Source organism: Sceloporus occidentalis, unplaced genomic scaffold (assembly GCF_023333645.1).
Source record: "Sceloporus occidentalis isolate IW3139 unplaced genomic scaffold, rSceOcc1.0.p SCAF_2, whole genome shotgun sequence".
In the NCBI taxonomy this organism is placed as follows: Eukaryota; Metazoa; Chordata; class Lepidosauria; order Squamata; family Phrynosomatidae; genus Sceloporus; species Sceloporus occidentalis.
In genome coordinates this window covers 259,163,088-259,185,143 of record NW_028316982.1, presented here as the reverse complement: position 1 = coordinate 259,185,143, position 22,056 = coordinate 259,163,088, and the positions used below count along the sequence as shown (strand labels likewise).

General features: G+C 40.3%; 1 protein-coding gene across 8 annotated transcripts in view; it reads left to right on the top strand.

Annotated features, from left to right (window-relative positions):
- The window catches only part of FAT3 (FAT atypical cadherin 3), a 631,203-nt gene that overhangs the window by 445,141 nt on the left and 164,006 nt on the right, over positions 1–22,056 (top strand). For 6 of the 8 annotated variants that reach the window (XM_089512859.1, XM_089512857.1, XM_089512854.1 and 3 more), the window contains exons 7-8: positions 213–281; positions 12,618–12,757. In XM_089512859.1, the coding sequence (XP_089368985.1) occupies positions 213–281; positions 12,618–12,757 (209 nt within the window). The remainder of the gene's footprint in view (positions 1–212; positions 282–12,617; positions 12,758–22,056) is intronic. The other 2 variants (XM_089512860.1, XM_089512858.1) reach the window with 1 other exon arrangement.

Below are 22,056 nucleotides of genomic sequence, written 5' to 3'. Positions count from 1 at the left end.
TTACTCGCAATCCTAATGTTGTCTTGTCATTTAAATTCTCTGACCATAGTTTGCTAATCTCATTTCTAAATGTATTTTGATGGTAACTTAGATTGGCTGTCCCTCATTTCTCTCTCTCTTTTCTCTTCACACTTTCCCCCCTTTTGCATTCTGTTATCTTGGTTTGTTTCTTTTTCTTTACTTTCTTCTGCTTCCGACTGCTCTGCTTCAAGGTGGCAAGCATGCTCGAGAGATGTTCTATATCCTACAGACAGCTTGTGGGCAGAACTGTTCAACAGAAGGTACCTTCAGCGCAAACGCATTTGCTACAGTAAACTTTCTAAGCTGCTGTCTTTTCTGTTGTTATTTTTTCTTCTTAATATATGAAAAGAGCTCTCTGAAGCCAACTGTACTTGAATCTTTCCTAGCTTCCTGGGAGACGCCACATGGACTTTGTTCATCCGTTTGTCAGCAGTTTGCATATTCATGCCTAATTGCAATCTTTCTTTGCAATCATCAGGGTTTTTATTCTGCCAAATAGCAATTTAAAGAGTTTGTAGTAGGTTTTACAAATCATTTCACAGAAGTTACCAAGCTGTAAATATTGTCGCTACACTGTAAAATATTATTATTAGCCCATTTTGCAGATTACTGTAGTTGATTCTGTGCCGTGTTGTCTGCAAAAGACGTCCAGAAACTGTAACTGGTTTGAGATAGAAATACTGAATATCCTGAGTACTGCAAGCCATGTGGACTGTATCTCTGCAATTTTACATTTTCATTTGCTTCCAGTTGGTTTCTAGATCCAACTGGAAAGTGCTAATCCTTTTTAAAATCCTTAAAATGTCATTTTAAGCCTGAAGTGGTCTGTGCTGAAGACAGCTTAGGAGAGGGGTCTTAGTTTTTTGCAGCCCACAGAGACAAAGTAATACAAAAGGCAAACCCACAAAACAGTTGCTGAAGGGTTGTGGCAACACACAAAATGCCTGTGTACATTTTTTCAGAAAGAGAGAAGACAAATAGAGATAAGGGTTAGAGAGAAAACAGACGGGGAACAGTGAAAAGGGTAGCAAAAAACAGAAGAATTAAAAATGTGGGAAAGGAAAATGAGCAGTAAATAAACACATGTGGTGATGAGTAAAAGCAGAGAAAGGGAGGGCAGGTAAAGAGAGGATGAGAAGGAAAACAGAGAAAAAACATTTTCACACACAGGCATTAATGGGGTGATTTTTCCATCCATTTATGTGAGGGTTTGGAGTCTCTGCCATTTTTTTTTAATAAATGTCTGGAAAATGGCTGACTACCCTCTCAGTATTCTGTAGCTCTGAGGAAGGGAATGCCCTTGGAAGGGAATGTTTTTAAAATTTTGTAGGAATTACAGGATGTCTTATTAGTCACCATGCTGATATTTGGCAGAAAGGCAACTTCAATATATTTTGACTTATCTTAAAACTATTTAAAAAAAACAACAAAACTAAATCAATCCAATTGGCCCATTTATACCTGTATTAGTAATTAGATAAATGGGCCAACTGAATCATTTTCAGGTTTTTATGGTTTTAAGCTAAGTCAAAATATATTTTAAGTTGAGCTGTCGCCTGCTTTAGAGAGAGAGAATATTAGACCAAAACTGTTGTATAGTTTACATACTTTTGTCACTTAAAGATAGTTATTCTTAGCTATTAGTGGTCAGGGAAGTTTATACAGTCAGCCCTCTGTATCCACGGATTCCTTATGCATGGATTCAACCATCCAGTTTGTGTGTGTGTGTGTATTCCAAGAAGCAAATTTGTCATTTTATATAAGGGGCACCATTTAATGAGACTTGAGCATCCACTGATTTGGTTATTCATGGGAGGGGGGTGTCCTGGCACTACACCCTAGCAGATACCAAGGGCCCACTGGTATCCACTGGTTTCAACCAGGGATTTATTTCAATTTTTAAAAAATCTTAACAGAAGAGAATAAATGTGCAAAACTAAAATATGCTTTTATGCTAAAAGTTCTGTGCTTCACAGATATTTAAAAATGTATCCATTCCGAAGGAGTTTGCATATCCCTAAACTTTGCTGACTGCAGTGGAGCTCAAGGAGTCCTCCAATCTGTTTAGGTCTGCAGCTGACACTGCAAAATAAACTCCTTTTGTGAATGCATGCTGATTCACAGGCACAACCAGGTGACTCAGCACTTGATCACTGATGAATAAGGTTAGAAAGAGCTAAGCAAGGAAAAGAAAGTCACAGATGAGGGCTCCAAACCATAGTAGGGAGGCCGCATGAAATAAAGGACAGGACTCCTAGGCACTTGTTTGTGTAGAAGAAGGATTTTCTGCAAGCAAACCAAAAAAGTTTTTTTGTTTCCCCACACCATTTACCTCATCAGTACAGAAGCTACCTGCTGGGGATGCTTTAGCTGGAGATCCTGCATTGAGCAGGGGATTGTACTCAGTGGTCCATAAGGCCCCTTCCAACATATACATGAAACAACAATAAAAAAACTGTGATTCTATGATTCTACATAAATAAAGGTAAAGGGTTGTCAAAGTTGTCAAGTCGTGTCCAACCGTAGGAGGCAGTTCCTAGCCAATGTTGTCAAAGACTACTCTGTGATCATGTGGCCAGCATGACTGCACAGAACGCTGTTACCTTCGCACTGATGCGGTATCTATTTATCTTCTTGCACTTTTACATGCTTTTGAACTGTTAGGTTTGCATGCACATTCATAAAACAGTGCCTGCCCTCACCAAACCTGGTCTTGATGCATTTGCATAAATGATTGCATCAATATTCATTTTATTCCTGTTTTACTGATGTGCATAGCAGAACATAGTGAAAAGCAATTTATTGTTACTGAGTTGGATGAGGTTACTTTTGTTTAGTGTTTTACCTATGCTTATGATAACATACACATATCAGTAAAACAGCACACAAAGAGAATCGTAATGCAATCATGTGTAGGCTTAAATGTAAGAAGCAACTTTCAAAAGTTGCTTCTTCATTTACTGTGTTTTGGAAATGTACATTTGTATATAGCAGTGGTATAGTGGAGAGGGAACTCAGAAGGGTGTGGGCCCAGGCCCCTTTTCAGAGCAGGAATGATTATTTTTTCCGCCTTGGTTATTTATCTGTACCTGAGTCACTGATGGACCCTTCCTACTCTGACAAGCAAATGAAGTGATAACAAGGCTTTCAAATTTTTCCTGAGGTTTTTGTGACATTTGGCATAGAGCAAAGATGGGTAAATTGCAATCCCTGCAAAATAGCATAAAATAAAATAAATGAAATCTCATTTCTGCCTGGTGCATGCAGCCAAAAAAGTCACTCCCAATTTCTAATTTTTAAAAAATAAAAAACTACCTTAAACTCTGACAAGAGGGTTACATTTGAATGGCAATTTTTTCAATACCCACCCATCCTTCTGGGGAAATAATTTGCTCTCTAGGGAACTAATTTTTTTTCTTGGGTTGGGGGCATTTTAGCAACTAAACCCCACTAAAATTTAGGGTTGAGCTTCAGATATTATCCACCTCACAGCCTAGTTGAATGAGGACACTTAGGAAGCACAAACATGCTCCTTTGTTCTGTGCTTTGATGGAGTCCTTCCTTTATACTAGCTGTTACAATGGTAACATTTCTTTACACAATTGCTTGCATTTATAATTACAGTAAAAACAAAAGGTTGCATTTCACTGAGGATCTTTTGTTAAAACCTGTGTGTTTTACCAACAGAACCTATGCAACCAAAAGTAATCACCACTGAGTTCAGAAGAGTTGTTTCTCACCCATATATAGACCATAGACAGCAGCCATGCCCATCAACTTAACTGTGAAATCTTGTTTGTAGTTTTTGTGTTCATTTTGAATGTCTGTTTTATGACAGATTAATGGATTAGAGTGCTAATTCCCTTGCATATCAATGAAAGGAGGAAAAGAAATTTAGATCAGATCAGATTACATTAGATTAAATTGATAGTTTTGTGCATTTCAGAATTGATTCCTATACTGGGAGTGAGAATCATGCAACCCTATAGGTACTATGGGACTGTAACTCCCAGTATTCTTAACCTTTGGTTATGCTGTCTGAAACAATTAAATTTTGAGGGACACAGCATTCCCATCTATGAACGATACCATTAAAATGAATACTTTTTAATGCAGATGCAACTGGGGACATAAAGAAATGGAAAACTGTGTCAAAATATGCATGTTCCTATTCCAAAATTAATTTATTAATTCTCTCAGTTGAAACAGAGTTCAAGGGCAGTTGAAAACAGGGTTGGATGAACCAACAGCATAATAAAAAGGGAACCAGTGACATTTATGCAGTTGGCCAGCATTGGTATACACTTGTAAAATTGTTCTTTCTTTGCTTTGCAAACAATAATTCTTTTTCATTCACTGTTTTTAGCTTTCTGCTACTTCTTAAGAGAAGCCTTTTTTCATTTTTTTAAATCGTTTAATTCTTCACTGCATTTAGCATTCTTTTGGAAATCCTTAACAGAAGAGAGATTATTTTGAGAAGCAGCTAGTTACCTCCAGTTGCAGCCAGAATAGAGGGAAAAGAAAACCTCAGAGGAAAAAAGAAGTGATCGATTACATGGTGTATTTTTAAAACCTTTCAAATGTTAATTGTCTCACTTTACATTCATTTAAACTCCCATTGCTTAACATTAAGTCTAAACACAAGAGTAAGTGATCAAATAAACTGATAAAAAAGTAAGTCCTTTCTCAATTTCACTTTGAATCTGTGGACAGTAGGAAGCAAGGTGATAACAGGAACTTTGTGTCATGACTTGTTTTTTGCTTATCTCTCTTAAAAAGCTCTTCACCTGCATCCGCACAGCAGAGATAATCCAGTTTGACAAAACTTTAACTGCATGGCTCAGTGCTATGGAAATCTGAGAACTATAGTTTGTTATGGCAGCAGAGCTGTCTGTCAGAGAAGGCTAAATATCTCACAAAACTACAGTTCCTATAATTCCATAGCATTGAGTCATGGCAGTTAAAATGGTGTCAAACTGGATTTTTTCTGCACTGCAGTTGCAGGTGAAGAGGGTTTTTAAGAGAGATAAGCAAAAACCAAGTCATGTCCCTTTAGTTCCCAAACCTGATCCCTCATCACTTATTCCTCAGCTGTGTACAGAATAATGATGAGCTGGTAATCCCAGCTGTAACTTCCAGTGGTTAGATGAGGCAAGGCTCCGAGACTTGGGCTTCTTTGTCTTCTTGGGTTTTATCAAGGCCAAAAGGGAACAATCTTTCACTGGATTTGGTGTCTTGGTATCTCTGGGACCCTCAAATTTCTTCACCTGAGTTTAGAAGAGTTTAGGAATGAAAAGATTATTTGATAATAACTGAAAATGGAAGAACGAATGAGGGGTACAAGGAAGTGGTAAAGCACAAAACCCAAGATTCCATAGGATGAAGCTACAGCACTTAAAATGGTGTGAACTGCATTATTTTTACAATGTAAGGAGGAGTACAGACCGCCAGAAAGAGGCGGCCGGGAGCCACCTTTCTTTTCTGCATAGCCACGCCACAGCAACCAAATTGCGCGGCAGGGCTATACGAAAAGCAAAGGACCACTGAAAAGTGACTCCTTTTAGCACTGCCACAAACTGCCTGCTGTGGCGCAAGCACATCACTGCTGCACGCACCCATCTGGACGGCGTTCAGCACTGATGTCATCACTACAAGCGCCGTGTATATGGCGCTGCACAGTGATGACTTCCTGGTGACATCCTAGGGTTGCGGGGCATCTGGAAATGGCGCCCTGAGGCAACCCTAGCACGTCACCAGGACATGCTAAAGGGCCCATCTGTCCAGGGCCTAAATTACTGGCTCCCAAACCAGCACAAAAATGAGTCAAATTTGCACTTGGATATTTTGGTCACAGTTTCTACAATTTGTAAAAAATGTCTTTGAGGAAAAATATAAGTCTTTTTTCTTTTGTGAAGCAAAGCATAAATACACACAGCAAGCGCTGGGTGACTGACTGATTAATCAGAAAGAATCAAACAACCCGTTTGGTCTTTCTCTTTTGTTTTTTGTTTTTTAATAAAATCCATGCATCAAGGCAGTAGCTATTACACTAGAGTTATCCAATTTATGGAAAAATCATTCTTGCAAATACAAAAACTCTCAACAGTAAGGGGAAAGAAAATCAGAAAGTGACCATAAGGCCTAAATGAGATGAAACCATCTTTTTTTTTTTATTTATTTAGGTATTTATATCCCGCCCTTCAGCCCTCATGGCTCTCAGGGCGGCTTACTTGAAGAAAACAGTTTGCTCAGACATAGAAAATTGTATCAGGACGTAGTGATTTTGAGTTAAGTTAAACCAGTCTGAGCCATGTTCCAAAACACTTTGACATGATTTACTGATAAGATAGAATCATAGAGTTTGAAGAGACCTTGGGGACCAAGGCACTTTCAACAGATGGCCATTCAGCCTCTGTTTAAAAACCTCCAAACAAGGAGACTCCACTACAGTCCGAAGGAGCATATTCCACTGTCAAAAAACTTTTACCATCAAGACATTCTTCCTAATATTGAGGTGGAATTTCTTTTCCTATAGTTTGACTCCATTGCTCCATGTCCTAGTTTCTGGAGCAGCTGAAAACAAGCTTGCTCCATCCTCAGTGTGTGACACTCTTCAAATATTTAAACATGGCTATCTTGTCTTCTGCTAACTGAACATACCCAGCTCCCTGAAGTGTACCACATAGAACATGGTTTCCAGACCTTTCACCATTTTGCTTGCCCTCCTCTGGACATGCTCAGCTTGTCAACATGCTTTTTGAATTGTGGTGCCCAGAACTGGACACAGTATTTCGGATGAGACCTGACCAAAGCAGAATGGCAGTATTACTTCTCTTGATCTAAACACTATACACCTATTGATGCAGCCTAGAATTGCATTGGCTTTTTTAGCTGCTGCATCACACTGTTGACTCATGTTCAATTTGTGAGCTACTAAGGCTCCCAGATCCCTTTCACAGGTATGGTTGTCAAGCCAGATGTCACCCATCCTATATCTGTTTTTCCTGCTTACATGTAGTACTGTACATTACATTACTCCCCATTGACATTGATTTTGTTAGTTCTGGCCTAACTCTCTAATCTGTTAAGGTCATTTTGATTTCTGATCCTGGTAACAGCTGGAACACCAAAATAACAAAGGACAAGCCAGAGCCCACCTAGAACAGTATTGTTACAGGCTGTGTTCAGTCTACCGTCAGATTAATGAATCTTAAAAGGTTAAAACAATATCTTTCGGCACCAACAAATACCTCACCAATGATGAAAAAAATTGCATTCATGGAAACAAGAAAGGCAAGGATTTACTTCAGTAAAGGAAGCTAATGTATAAGAACATAGTCACTGAACTCAACCAGAAGAGTCTTTGATATACAAAAGGAGGATTCACTTAAGCAGTGTGGAGGCTGGCAGACAGGAGGTTATATTGGTCTCCACTGAAGTGTTTAGACAAATACTGGGTTTAGTGGATGCTTATCTATTTTTATAAGCAAAAGAAGGGCCATTTCTGAAGGCATCAGCTGGACTAGCTTTTCCTTTTAATTTCTTCTAACTTTTTAAAGACAAAGTTTTCTTCAGAAGTGTGGCCTGATAAGGTTACAATTTTCCGATTGCTCATTAAGATGGCTACAAAGGAACTTAAATTAAAAGTTAGTGCTACCCCCTCCCCTGCCAGCCCTTCCTGGTTATCACTATAAAACATTCACTTCAGAAAAAAGGGCCAACCGTCCTAAAGCTAGTGTTCTTTTATCATGATTTTTTTCCCATGGGGAAAAATTCTGCAAATCTTGGCTTCAAAAAGATCCCCCCCAAACCAATCTAGAGATAACCTATCTTCTCTCTCTCTCTCTCTCTCTCTCTCTCTCTCTTTGTTTTGGAAGTGCAGGAAGGGTTTTCTTCTAAAAAATAACGAAAAGCATAAAATCCAATAGAAATGTTTTGATACCTTGGTATCTCCATAACTTTAATTATATGTCAAGAACAATTATGCATTCACTTATAATTTAATGAGTATTTAAGTGAGTGTATATGACATCTAAAATATGATCAGTGATTCAGACATGCATACTAGTGTAGGGAACGTGTACATGCATTTGAAATGAAACCAAATTGTAATCAAGTACAACATGCTATTAGGGCAGGACTGGAGAACAGGTACCTCTCCAGATGATGTTGAACTCCAGTGCCCATCCAAACTGGCCAGTGGTGATTCTTGATGGGAGCAAGAGTTTGTCAGATCTGCAAGGCCAGAGGTTCTCCATCTTTGGATTAGGAAGTGAGATGAATCCATAGGGAAAGTGTCCTGTACTAGGCAGCAACTTTCTAGAAATGTAGAGGGACACAGCAGTGGAACATCTGTTATGAATGTTAGAGGCCCAGTCTTAGACCCTAGCATACTAGCTCGAAATAACTCAAGTGTGGTTTATACAATCAGCCCTCCGTATCCACAGATTTTTTTTTACTACAGATTCAAACATCCATGGTGGCTTGAAAATATTTTGCCATTTTATATAAGGGACACTATTTTACTATCCACTTTATTTAATGAGACTTGAACATCCAGAGATTTTGTATCCACGGGGGGGGGGGGGGGGGGGGGGAGGGGGGGATCCTGGAACCAAAGCCCAGTGGATACCAGGGGCCTGCTATGTACAGTGGAACAAGATGGTTGACTTCTAAGCTGTTAAAATACGAGGGAAGATACCCCCCCTCCAGTATGTTGCACTCACCCCAAAATTCTTGCCACATAGCCAAAAAAGTAACTTGAAATAGTAGTACTAGTAGTAGTAATTTCTATTCTGCCTTTTACCCAAATTGTGACTCAAAGTGGCTTACAAAGAAACATTATTGATAATCTGCAAGATATAAAAGCTGAATTAAACAACCAGACAAAATTAAAACTGGGGTATAATGTTTATCATTAAAAAACATCCACATGAGCACAACAGTTTGCAATATCCAACATACTGTGTAAGGTGGGTTTTATATCATCACTCCTCAAATGTCTGTCAGAATAGAAAATTTGCTTCTCTATGAAATGAACAGAAGGAGGGTGCCAGTCTAACTTCTCTGGGAAGGAAGTTCTAGAGCCTGGGGCAGCCAACAAGAAAGACTTGTCCTCTGTTCCCACCAGATACACCTGTGAGGGAGGTGGGACAGACAAAAGGGCCTCCCCAGAAGATCTCAGAATACAGAAGGTTCATAAGAGAGTATATGGTCCTTCAGGTAACTGGAACCTGAGCTACATAGGAATCTAAAGGTTAAAACCAGCACTTTGATTGTGTCCAGAAACAGACCAGTAACCAATGGAGCTGCTTCAACAGAGGAGTTGTATTCCCCCTCCAGCTAGCACCTGTTAGTAATCTGGCTGCAGCTCTTTGGACCACTTGAATTTTCTGAACACTGTTCGAAGGCCACTCCACATAGAGCACTTGACAGTAATCCAACTGGGATGTTACTACGGCTATTGTCACCCTGGCTAGATGTAACATCTCAAGGAATGGGCACAGCTGGCACACAAGATTTAACTATACAAATGCCTTCCTAGCCACTGCTGAAACCTGGGATTCCAGGCTCAGAGTTGAATCCAAGGCAGAGGTGACATGAGAGCCATCTAAATGAATCTCATTTTGGGGGAAAGGGGGGATATAAATCCCATAAATGAATAAATCTTTAAATATCTGAAGGGGCTTCATGTAGAAGATGGAATGATCTTGTTTTCTGCTGCTTCAGAGACTAGAATATAAATCATTAGATTCAAATTTGAAGAAAAGAAGTTCTACCTATGCATTAGGAAGACATTTGGTTTTTGTTTAGTTTTTTACTGTAAGAACTCTTCGACTGGAGTGTGTAGCCTCAGAGAGTGGTGGACTCTCCATCTTTGGAAGTCTTTGATAGAGATTGAATGGGTGTCTCTCAGGAGTGCTTTAGTTGTGTATTCCTGCATGGCAGGGGGTTAGACTATATGGCCTTGTGGTCCCTTCCAGTTCTAAGGTTCTATGATTCTAAGACCTACTTCTCCCTCTCTCTTTTTTCCATGCCATTGTGTTAAGCATGCAAATATATTTACATATTAAAATAGTGGCATAAATAACAGTGTTAAAATAAGAGGATCCCTTTTCTTTCTTTGGCCCCTGCCTGCAGAATGGCTTGAAAAGCAAGAAAGCCTTTTCCAGAAAGCACAAGCATTTGAGTGAATTGCTGGAAGGGACTGGAAAGTCAAGGGTGAACTTAATAAATGGATTAAAACATCCCTCTGTCCTCCTGTGGACTCATTTAGAGAGACAGGAGACTGTCTCAGAAGCTTTGTGAGCAACCCTAGCGTCCCATTTGCTGTGGGAACTAGAGAGCTCATCCTGCAGTTTGCGGCATCGTTCATTAATCTACTTTGCAGCTAGTTAAAACAGAAGAACAACCTTTGGCCAACCTTCCTTCCTCATCTCCGGGAAGCTTTGCTCTAAACTGCAATACAATGGATTTATTTCATTGGAAGGCAAAGGGGACAAGCAAGCAATGGCAGTTCCTCTTTTGATCCCTTGTGCTTCTAAACATAATGACCAATTTGCTTAGTTACAGGTTATTTACAGCTTGCTCTTACCATAAAGGAAGCCTCCCCCCCACACACACACTTTCATGCCAGATCTTTATTTTAATAAAAGATAATTGGGGGAAACTAGAAAAAGTTGTATTTAGCTAAGGTACAGAAAGGTGGAAAGCTTAACGGAGGCAGCAGGGAGCTTGTGTTAAAATGTTAAATAGAAGTAGTAGTTTCCCGCCAATTTAAATATAAATGGGTTTTTTTAAAAAAAATAACAAATAATTTGCTTCCAATTGTGATTAAAATGCCGAACTATTGGAACTCTATTGCCCAGTATTTAGTACTAGGAATATTCTATTCATTATGAAGGGTGAAATGTGGATGGGGAGGGAGGGCTTGTATATTTGGAAGGTTGGCTGGATTCTGTGCATGTTCACTGAGTTCTGCACAAAGCAATACATTGGACCACATGTGAGAATACTGCTGTTGATGGCCAGGCTAATATCAAAGTTGTATTACAAGATTTGCCCTCAAAAGTTAGTTCATCAGTTTATCCTCCTTTGGGAGGGGCAATAAACATGGACCTAAATCTAGTTGTTAGTCACAACTAGAGTAGATCCAGTGAATAGATGGAACTCCCAATCAGCTTTCTGTATCAACAGATTTCTTATCCACAGATTCAACCATCCATGTCTTGAAAATATTTCTAAAAATATAAATTCCAAAAAGCAAATCTTGCTTTTACCATTTTATATAAGGGACGCCATTTTACTGCGCCATTGTATTGAATGTTATTTGAGCATCCAAGGATTTTGGTATCCGCAGGGAGCTCCTAAAACCAAACCCCAAAGGATACCAAGAGCCCACTGTATTGATATTCCACGTTTCCTTTGTTTCATTGAGCCTGATCTAGTTAGGACTAGCAGTAGGCATTAAAAGAGTGATTCCCAAATGCTGGTTCTCCAGATGTATTGGATTTTTGCTCCCAGAATCCCAGACTACTAGCCGAGATGACTGAAGCGTCTGGGAACAGAAGTACAAAACATCTGGAGGACTAGAGTTTAGCAAACACTGCATTAAAATATAAATAATAATAATAATAAAATAAAACTTTTATTTGTATCCAGCTTTTCTGTGATGAGACAATCAAAACGGCTCACAACACATTAAAATCCACATTTACAAAATTATGTTCCAAATTCCCCCCCTTAAAACAGGATTAAACATGTTACAATTAAAATATCTATTAAAAATAGTTGATTTTGCCCTTTTATATAAGGAGCACCATTTTACTATGCCACTGTAATTAATGGGGCTTGAGCATACATAGATTTTGGTATCCACAGGAGATGCTAGAACCAAACCTCAGCAGATAACAAGGGCCCACTGTATAACAGATCTAGAGTACAGAACATGTTTTTCAAACACAAGGCGTCACACTCAATCCTTGCCTATCTAGATAAAATGGATCAGGTGGTGGGGTGATGTGAAAGAGACTGGACAGCCACTACTACTCAGAAAATTCAGTGTTGGTCTTGTTGGACAGATATGGCTGCCCTGACCTGAAACAGTTTAATTGAAGTAGTCACAATGCTTTCCAAACTGTTGGAGCAGCCTGGGTGGTTCCTGTTGAATTCTTCAAAAGTGACACAGAAGTGACACTCAAATCTTTCTCTCAAATGAATATCTAATGAAGGGGGGAATTGCTTGTTTGTACTAACGAGGGCATAAGTCTCTGTAGGTTAATAGCCTTGTAAAGCCTTTTTAAGAAATCAATTACGCTTCGCTTGGATGCATTGCTGAATCTTTTGTCTGCAGTATGAGTTGTTATTTCCTCCTTCCTCCCTCTCCTACCTTCCTTTATGACATCTGTTTTACAATATATAAATGATGCTTGAAAGGGGGGAAAATTAGCTTAGAACAAAGATTGCTCCATGTGTGCAATGCATGTGATGTGCAGCATTGCTGTGTAAATTACCATGCCCCAGATCTGTAGATGTTATTTTTTCAGTGAAACACCTTTCAGAGATTTAATTGTACCTTCTGTTGTAACAACAATTAGGGGGGAATTTCGAGAGCTCTTTCGACGCAGACAAAGGTGTGGGGACTATTGTCATCGCGAAGCCCCTTGATGCTGAGCAGAGGTCGGTGTACAACATGACTGTGGAAGTCACCGATGGAACAAATGTGGCAAGCACTCAGGTAGCACAAAGTCATGATATGTACCTCTTTTCTTGTCCAAAAGAATGGCAATTCACATGTGATATGTTTAGGTTGTGTAGCTAAGGCCTGGATTTGAGTGTTATGAGAGGCCCATTGAGAAATCACTTACAATGAGCCAATAATGGTATTTAATTGCCTTTATACATGATGCTGGCAACTGAGTAAGGGACTAAGTCCAGTTGTTGCCCCTATGATGCCCCTATGTGCTGCCCACACATACCATGGTACGTTAGAAGTGATGATCATGATGTGAAAAAGAAACATGAGAGAATACTTTACACAGCTTTAAACTCAGATTGTAGTCATAAAATAATGCTTTTGATAATGCTTATTACATGACATTGACTCCGACCCATAGCTTCTGTGTATGCCAAGTGTGGTTACAGTGTCCTTCTTCATTGCTGAGGAAAACCAGTCAATAAGCTACCAGTTGCACTGCAGTGCCATTAAACCTCATGTGCAAAATGCCACTGCTGCAGCAATTGCAAAATTGCCAGTCACATGGTGTCACAGACCCGATACAGATGGGCAAAAAGCATCTTCCTGCAGGTGGGGTGAGGGCTGAGCATCCCCATGCTCAAAGCCCTCCTTGCACTGCCCGGGTGCCACCTTGGTGCCTAGCCATTCAGATGGCATGCACAATGATGACATCCCTTTGGCGCAGTGCCTAAATGACACTGCGCCAAAGGGGCATGATCAAGCTACAGCTATGGTGCCTCTTCACAGGCACAAAAAGGAGCCGGAAAAACCAGCTCCTTTTTGTGCTCTGCGGAGGTCAGATCAGTGCCACAGCTTGCATTTGCTGTGGCACCAATCAGGGGCAGAAAGGGATGGCATCTCGCCATCCCTTCCTGCCCATTTGTATAGGGCCACAGGCTCCTCATCTCGCACTGTCCCTCTCCCCCATGCTATTCCCAATTAGCCTGATTCCTTTAAAAAAAGTATTCATTTTTTTCTTTTTAAAATTTAAATTGCTTCACCAGCACTTCAGAATAATGTTTTAAAAGAGGAAAAAATAAAATGAAACAAAACAAAAGGCATGTTGGGTAGGGCATAGAGCAGGGAGGTATATTAAGAGGGAGTCACGAAGAGAGTGTGATGGCAGCAGCAGCTACCCCAGTTGCACTGTTGAGCGTCATTTTGCTTTGGGAGTGTTGAGAAGGAGTTCAAGGTTTGAGGGCCACATGCAACCCTTAGACCAGGGGTAGGCAACCTTTTCGAGCCGGGGGCTGGGTTGCTGTCCCTCAGACAACTGGGGGGCCGAAGCCAAAAAATAAATAATTAAATAATTTTTAAAAAATCAAATAAATAAATAAACCGGGACAAATGTAGGACAAAATTTTCAAATGGAGGACACTTTTATATAAAAATGGAGGACACGCAAAAAAAATTGCTGATTTTTTAAAAAATGTTAAGATAAATGCATGTTTCTGAGGCTTCTATAGACAATTTCCCCACCATGCCCCTCGCGTGAGAGGCCAAAGGCCCTGGCAGCAATCAGCGGCAGGACTGGGCTGGGGCCGGTCCCAAGGCCACGCCGGGCCGCATCTGAGCCGCAGGTTGCCTACCCCTGCCTTAGACTGAATTTTCCCCACCCCTGCTTTTTGTCTTACCTTAAATGCTGATCTACAAGTTTCTTGAGAAGTGGCTGGGAATGCTCATTTATTCATTCTCTGTTGCAAAATTCTTCAATAAACAATTTTTTAAAAAAATCTTTATACGCATGTGCATGCGCACACACACAAACACACACACAGCTTTAGTATATTCGATTATCTATACTGCCTATTTTGTTTTATTTTGCATTATGTTTGTGTGTGGGTTGTTTTCATTGTATTTTAATAATGTGTTTTAGTATTTTATATTATTTAAATACTGTATTTTAGTATTTTATATTGTGTAATGGTTATAAATGTTTTATTCTATAACTATTTGTAAAGTGCCATGTACATCATATAAACAGATGATGATGATGATGATGATGATGATGATGATGATGATACATCATATAAATAAACAGTAACAATAACAATAATATCAGGTATAGTTCACCTACCCACTTGCAGTAATATCTTCTTGGTATATTACTGGGCAAATTCATGTCCATGAACGTGGGTTACAAGGATCAGGGAGATGTAGGCCTAAAGTGATGGAATGCAGAATCCTTTACATTGCACCACCAGCCTCCCTTTGCAGTGGAAAACAGCAGCTGGGATTCTTCAGACAATTTACCATGTGGATGGTTTCTCTTACCTATCATTTGTCAAGTGAAAGCCAATATGAATGTTAATACTATATGCTCTTTGGGTTGTGCCTTTATTTTTTAAAAAAACAAAGAATATGTTGCTATGAAGAAGAAGAAACATTTATACCTATATTTTTCAAATCACCATATGCTAAGGATGAGTCTTTGCCCTTGAAAAGGATCAGAAATAGTCTCTTGACAGCCCTTAAAGGCCTCCTTCCCTATCACAGCGTGTTGCTGTTTGCCTTTTAGACCTAAAAACCACCTGCACTTCTAATAACATTTGCCAACAAAAGCGTGGGGGCATAATTCTGAAAGAAGTAGGTGGCCGTAAAAAATTACCCACTCAGTTAGTTTGCTTCTTTTAAAATTCCTCTCTTGAAGCAGCACAATTAGAATTGTAGCACCAACTTGTGGAATGGAATTTCATCCCTTCCATGCCACTTGTTCATCCTTGAATTTTATTTTATTTTATCTGCCTCTCCCCCCCCCCCCCCCCGCACCCAGATAGATAGTTGGAGGTGGTAAAAGACATCATAAAAATGCCAGAGATATTTTGCTTCAGTAACGTGATCAGTGGTATGGATCTGTTGAACAGCTGTAGTTTCTTCAGTAACAACACTCTTGCCCATCTATTACAGTTTCTCCCCTTCCTAAAAAAAACATTATGACTTCCTTTACCTCTCCCCAGCCTCTCCACATAGCACATTATTACCGTAGTAAAGGGAATCAAATGTCTGTGATTTAAAATTCACACAGGGGTTATATTACGCGTGTGTTAGCTTTGATGGCAATTAACCAAAAAAACTAAAGAGTCTCTTGGAAGGCACTGAGCCCTCCTCTATAAATTCAAGGAGATGTCTAGGAAGCAGGGGTGGGGTGAGTAAGACATAGTATTTTTTTTTAAAAAAATTATTTAACTTGACTCTCAGTGTGAGGACTTTGATTATGTTATTTGGGACATTCAGCTGTTTTTGGTCATCATCCTTCATTTGTGGTAGGATGACCACTCCTATTCTTGCTTCTCTGTCAGCAAAAATTCTGCCTTAATGTGGGCTTCCCTATGATCTCAAGCAGGACAACAGCAGTGGCAAGGAAAATGTTGATTTACATGATTTATTTTCCAAGTGTGAATATGAAGGTGCTTGTCAGATTGATTAACTTCAACAAAGACTGAGCCAGGAGGACCAATGCCAACAAGGGGTTTTGTGTATTTTCTCTTCTCAGTTCTTTACAGCTCCAGGCCATGCAGTAATTTACAGAGGGCTGGATTTGTATATACCATTCTTCAATTTTATGTGTGTGTGTGTGTGTGTATGTGTGCGCACACGCATGCATGCCTCAGGATGTTTTTACTTGTTCCTTCAGAAATGCTTCATTACTTTTTTTTTTTTTTTTTGCTTGAATGTAACCCAGGGCTACAGTGGCTGTCACAGTAAACCATGTAACTCAACGATTGTGTGCAAAATGATTGCCCCATTAAACTAAGTACTCTTTCACTCATTTCTTCCCACTCAGCTCAAAGGAGGTTGAGACTGAAAACTCCTGGTTGTGCTTTTGGTTAACAAGGGGCCGTTTCACACTACATTGTGAGAACACTATGATTCCACTCTAAGGGGCTATACAGATTGCCACTAAGGAGCAGCACATAGCCGCCACTTTCCTGACCAGACTGGGGCCACGGTAACCTCATGCCGCAGCCCCGATCCAGCCGCTGGCAAGTGCAAAAAGCAACTGCAAAAAGCGGCTCCTTTTTGCACCCTCCAAGGGGTGCCATAGTCACAGTGGCATGGCTTGATGATGCCCCTTCAGTGCTGCCTCATGTGGATGCATCGCTGGAGGTGTGTCATGATGACACACACTGTCTGGACTGGCACGCACCATCATGGTGCCATAAGGCAATGTTAGGGTGTCCAGTGTGAGGATGCTGTGCCCTGACTCTGTCCACAGGCTGGCACTTTCTGTCGGTCTGTATAGGGCCTCCATGCTGTGGAATCCTGGGATTTGCAGTTTAGAGGGGGGCATTTAGAATTCTCAGCCAGAGAACTTAAGTATTTCACCAAACTGCAAATCCCAGGATTACATAGGATGTTTCCGTGGGAGTTAAAGTGGAACTGTAGCATTATATGTGTGTACTGTAAAAGGACCCCAGAGTTTACTATGTCATCTGAATCTAGAACTGTAATCAACATAAGCTGTGGTTAGTTTTAGAAAGTCGACACAAGAAGCAATAGTTTGAAGTTGGCTTCTTTTAAAATCATCGTAGTTAATGTTAACTAATGTTTGCCAATTCGGATGACATGAATGGATTAATTAAAAGCAGAAGGTTCTGAATGCCTGACATGAAAAAGAAGCAGAATATGCAGGTTATGGTGCAGATTAAATAATAATAATAATAATAATAATAATAATAATAATAATAATAATAATTTGTATTTTCCCGCCTCTCCCAGATGGATCAAGGCAGGATCACAACCTGGTATAAAATACAGTACAAAATGAAAACAGGGTATCACAAAGCGGCAGTGGAGCAAGGATGTTCTCATCCTATTCAAGTAGGTGGATCTGTGTCTTATATGAAATCGGATGGATATGCTTGCCGGAAGAGCTCCGTCTTAACTGCCCCCCTGAAAGTTTCCATTCATTCATGATTCACTAGACCATAGTTCAGACTGTATTAAAAAAACAAACGAATGCACTATGGACTTTTGAAAACAGAATGGTGCACATTTCTCTCCCCTATATCTGTTTGCTTGGATGGAGGAGTGGAGCAGTAGTTTTTTCAGCATAATGAGACTCACCATTTTTATGGACATTTCAGAGATTCAGGCCTAGATTGGCTTGGATGAAAGTAAGGATGGGTAAATCTGTTGCTTTGATTTCTCCCACATTCATGTTTTCTATCTGATTAATGAAGAAAACTGAAAGTTTGGTAAAGGTCAACAATCAAGCCAAACAAATCCGAGCCAGCTTGGACTTTAATCTGAGTAAGTAAAGTTTTAGGGTGTGTTTTTTTTTTTGGGGGGGGGGGGGATTCTGATGTTTGCATCTTCTTTTGCAACAACATTGCTATCTTCCCTCACCTCTGGGTACATCTACACTATAGAAAGAATGCAGTTTGACACCACTTTAACTGCCGTGGGTCCATCCTACAGAATCTTAGGATTTGTAGTTTTGTGAGCCATTTTTTGGGAGAGATGGCTAAAAACCTTGTAAAACTACAAATTCCAGATTCCACAGCATGGAGCTAGAGCACTTAAAGTGGTGTCAAACTGCATTATTTCTGCAGTGTAGATGCACTACCTGCCACTACGCTGATATCTGAGCTGAACCCAACCAAACCTCCCACATCTCTGCTGCTCACAGTGCTGAAAGCAATATTAAACAAATAAGTCCTTTTCTCCCTCCCTCCCATCTCTTCCTCCAAAGGGCCCTGCTTAATTCAACTGCTTAAAAGGTTGCCCTACTACTACACCAAGCCCTGAACAAGCAATTAGCCAAGAGATTTCTTTTAGCTCCAAAGGTCAATGAAATAGTTCTTGGCATGCATCCATTTTGCATTCAAATGCATCTAGGCCTCAACTGAAGGTATTCTTGATGGGCAACATCAGAAGCAGCTTTGAAAGCAGAATTGCCTGCCCTGGATTTTTATCTGCTTTGATTTAATTGTATTCCTTCCAGTCTTTTCAACCCAGATTCCCCCCTCCCCCATACAACATCTTTGCTAATGCTCTGAATTTTAGCCCAGAGGCAGCAAAGAACTCTTATTTGCAAATGTCTTAACTGTGAGAAATAAGAGGTGGAAGGAGAAGAGGAAACCATTTCTACTAAAGCAGTCTCTTAACTAAATAAAGTTGTTCTTGTCTAATTGTCACATAGAATCATAGAATCATAGAATCGTAGAGTTGGAAGAGACCACAAGGTTCATCCAGTCCAACCCCCTGCCATGCAGGAAATCCATAGCAAAGCATCCCCGACAGATGGCCATCCAGCCTCTGCTTAAAGACCTCCAAAGAAGGAGACACCACTACACTCTGAGGGAGTTTGTTCCACTGTCGAACAGCCCTTACTATCAGGAAGTTCTTCCTAATATTGAGGTGGAATCTCTTTTCCTGCAGCTTGCATCCATTGTTCCTGGTCCTGTTCTCTGGAGCAGCAGAAAACAAGCTTGTTCCCTCCTCGATGTGACACCCCTTCAAATATTGAAACAGGGCTATCATATCACCTCTTAATCTTCTTTTCTTCAGGCTAAACATCCCCAGCTCCCTAAGTCGTTCCTCATAGGGCATGGTTTCCAGACCCTTCACCATTTTAGTCACCCTCCTTTGGACACGCTCCAGTTTCTCAATGTCCTTTTTGAATTGTGGTGCCCAGAACTGGACACAATATTCCAGGTGGGGCCTGACCAAGGCAGAATACAGTGGCACTTTTACTTCTCTTGATCTAGACACTATACTTTTATTGATGCAGCCTAAAATCGCATTGGCCTTGTTAGCTGCCACATCGCACTGTTGACTCATGTTCAACTTGTGGTCTACTTGGACTCCCAGATCCCTTTCACACGTAGTTTCATTCAGCCAGGTGTCCCCCATCCTATATCTGTGCATTTTATTTTTCTGCCCTAAGTGCAGTACCTTACATTTCTCCGTGTTGAATTTCTTTTTGTTAGCTTTGGCCGAGTTTTCTAGTCTGTTCAGGTCATTTTGAATCTTGATCCTGTCCTCTGGGGTATTAGCTACTCTTAATTTGGTGTCATCTGCAAATTTGATAAGTATGCTCCCAATTCTGTCATCCAGGTCATTCATAAAGATGTTGAATAACACTGGGCCCAGGACAGAGCCCTGTGGGACCTCACTGGTCACTTCTCTCCAGGCTGAAAAAGAGCCATTGTTGAGCACCCTTTGGGTTCGGCCGGTCAACCAGTTACGAATCCATGTAACAGTTACTTTGTCTAGCCCACATTTTACAAGCTTGTTTGCAAGAATGTCATGGGAAACCTTGTCAAAGGCCTTACTGAAATCAAGATATACTATATCCACAGCATTCCCTTCATCTACCAAACTAGTAATTTTATCAAAGAAAGAGATCAGATTTGTCTGGCATGACTTGTTTCTCTGAAACCCATGTTGACTTTTTGTGATTATGGAATTATTTTCTAGATATTCACAGACTCTCTGTTTAATGATCTGCTCTGGAATCTTTCCTGGTATTGATGTCAGACTGACTGGACGATAATTGTTAGGATCCTCTTTTTTTCTCCTTTTTGAAGATGGGGACAACGTTTGCCCTCCTCCAGTCTGCTGGGACTTCTCCTGTTCTCCAGGAGTTTTCAAAGATTATTGCCAATGGCTCCGATATTACATTTGCCAGTTCTTTTAATACTCTTGGATGTAGTTCATCTGGTCCTGGAGACTTAAATTCATTTAGATTAATAAGGTATTCCTCTATTATCTCTTTATTTATTCAGTACTGAAATTTCCCTGTTCTGTCCTCTGCTCCATTATCCTCAAGTTGAGCACCCTTTTCCTTTTGTGAGAAGACTGAGGCAAAGAAGGTGTGGAGGAATTCTGCCTTTTCTCTGTCTTCTGTTAGCATTTTGCCATCTTCTCCACATAGTGGCCCTACCATTTCCTTCTTCTTCCCTTTGCTGCGGACATATCCAAAAAAGCCCTTTTTATTGTTTTTAACCTCTCTAGCAAGCCTGAGTTCATTCTGTGCTTTAGCTTTTCTGACTTTATCCGTACACATGCCTGCTATTTCTTTGAATTCCTTTTTCGTGATTTCCCCTTTTTCCATTTCTTATACATGTTCCATTTCAAACTTAGCTCAGTTGAAAGTTCCTTAGTCATCCATCCTGGTTTCTTGAGACACCTCCCGTTTTTCTTTCTCACTGGAACTGTTTGAAATTGTGCCTTCAGTATCTCTCTTTTGAGAAACTCCCATCCATCCTGAACTCCTTTATCTTTTAGTATTTCTGACCATGGAATCGCCCTCAATACTTCTCTAAGTTTACTGAAATTCGCTCTCCTAAAGTCTAGGATGCGTGTCTGACTATGCCTGGCTTCTCCTTTCCACTGTATTACAAACTCCAGGAGAACATGGTCACTTCCACCTAATGATCCCACCACTTGCACCCCATTAACTAAGTCATCCTTGTTGGTTAGGATCATATCTAAAATAGCTGACCCCCTTGTTGCCTCTTCCACCTTTTGGACCATGAAATTGTCTTCCAGGCAAGTGAGGAATTTGCTAGACCTTGAGGAGTTTGCTGAGTTTGACTTCCAGCAAATATCAGGATAGTTGAAGTCACCCATCACTACTACGTCTCTCTTTTCTGACTGTGTGGTCATCTGTTCTAGAAAGATATCATCCAATTCCTCAGTCTGACTTGGGGGTCTGTAGTAGACTCCCACTGTAACATCCTTGTTGTTTCCCTCCCCTTTAATTTTTATCCAGATGCTCTCCATCTGGCTTTCATGATTGATGTCCTGGATCTCTTCACTGGTGTAAATATCTCTGACATATAGTGCTATTCCTCCTCCTTTCCTGTTTGGCCTATTTCTCTTTAAAAGGTTATACCCCTCTATTTCCACATTCCAGTCATGAGACTCATCCCACCAGGTTTCATAACATATAGGTTATGAGGTGCTAACCTGTGTCCTGACAGTAGCACTTGAGAAAGCAGATGAAGGTGAGGAATTGTTCCTTCATGGGAAAAGAAAGACAGAATCCTCTCCTGTAGAAGGCTAGCATGTCATGGAGAGAGGCTAGAATATATTTCCCAGATTTCTGTGTGTGACCTTTTTGTCTCATCTGCTCTTTCTAAGAAATAGGCTTCTCAGTGTGAGGAGAAATGGGCAAAGGGTTTAGAACTCAGTAAAGTGTATGAGTATTGTTTTCCCTATTACTATGTATGGATGCGAGAGCTAGACAGTTAAGAAAGTGGATAGGAAGAAAATCAATTCATTTCAAATGTGGTGCTAGATGACTAGACTGAGGCTGTTGTACTTTGGCCACATCATGAAAAGGCACA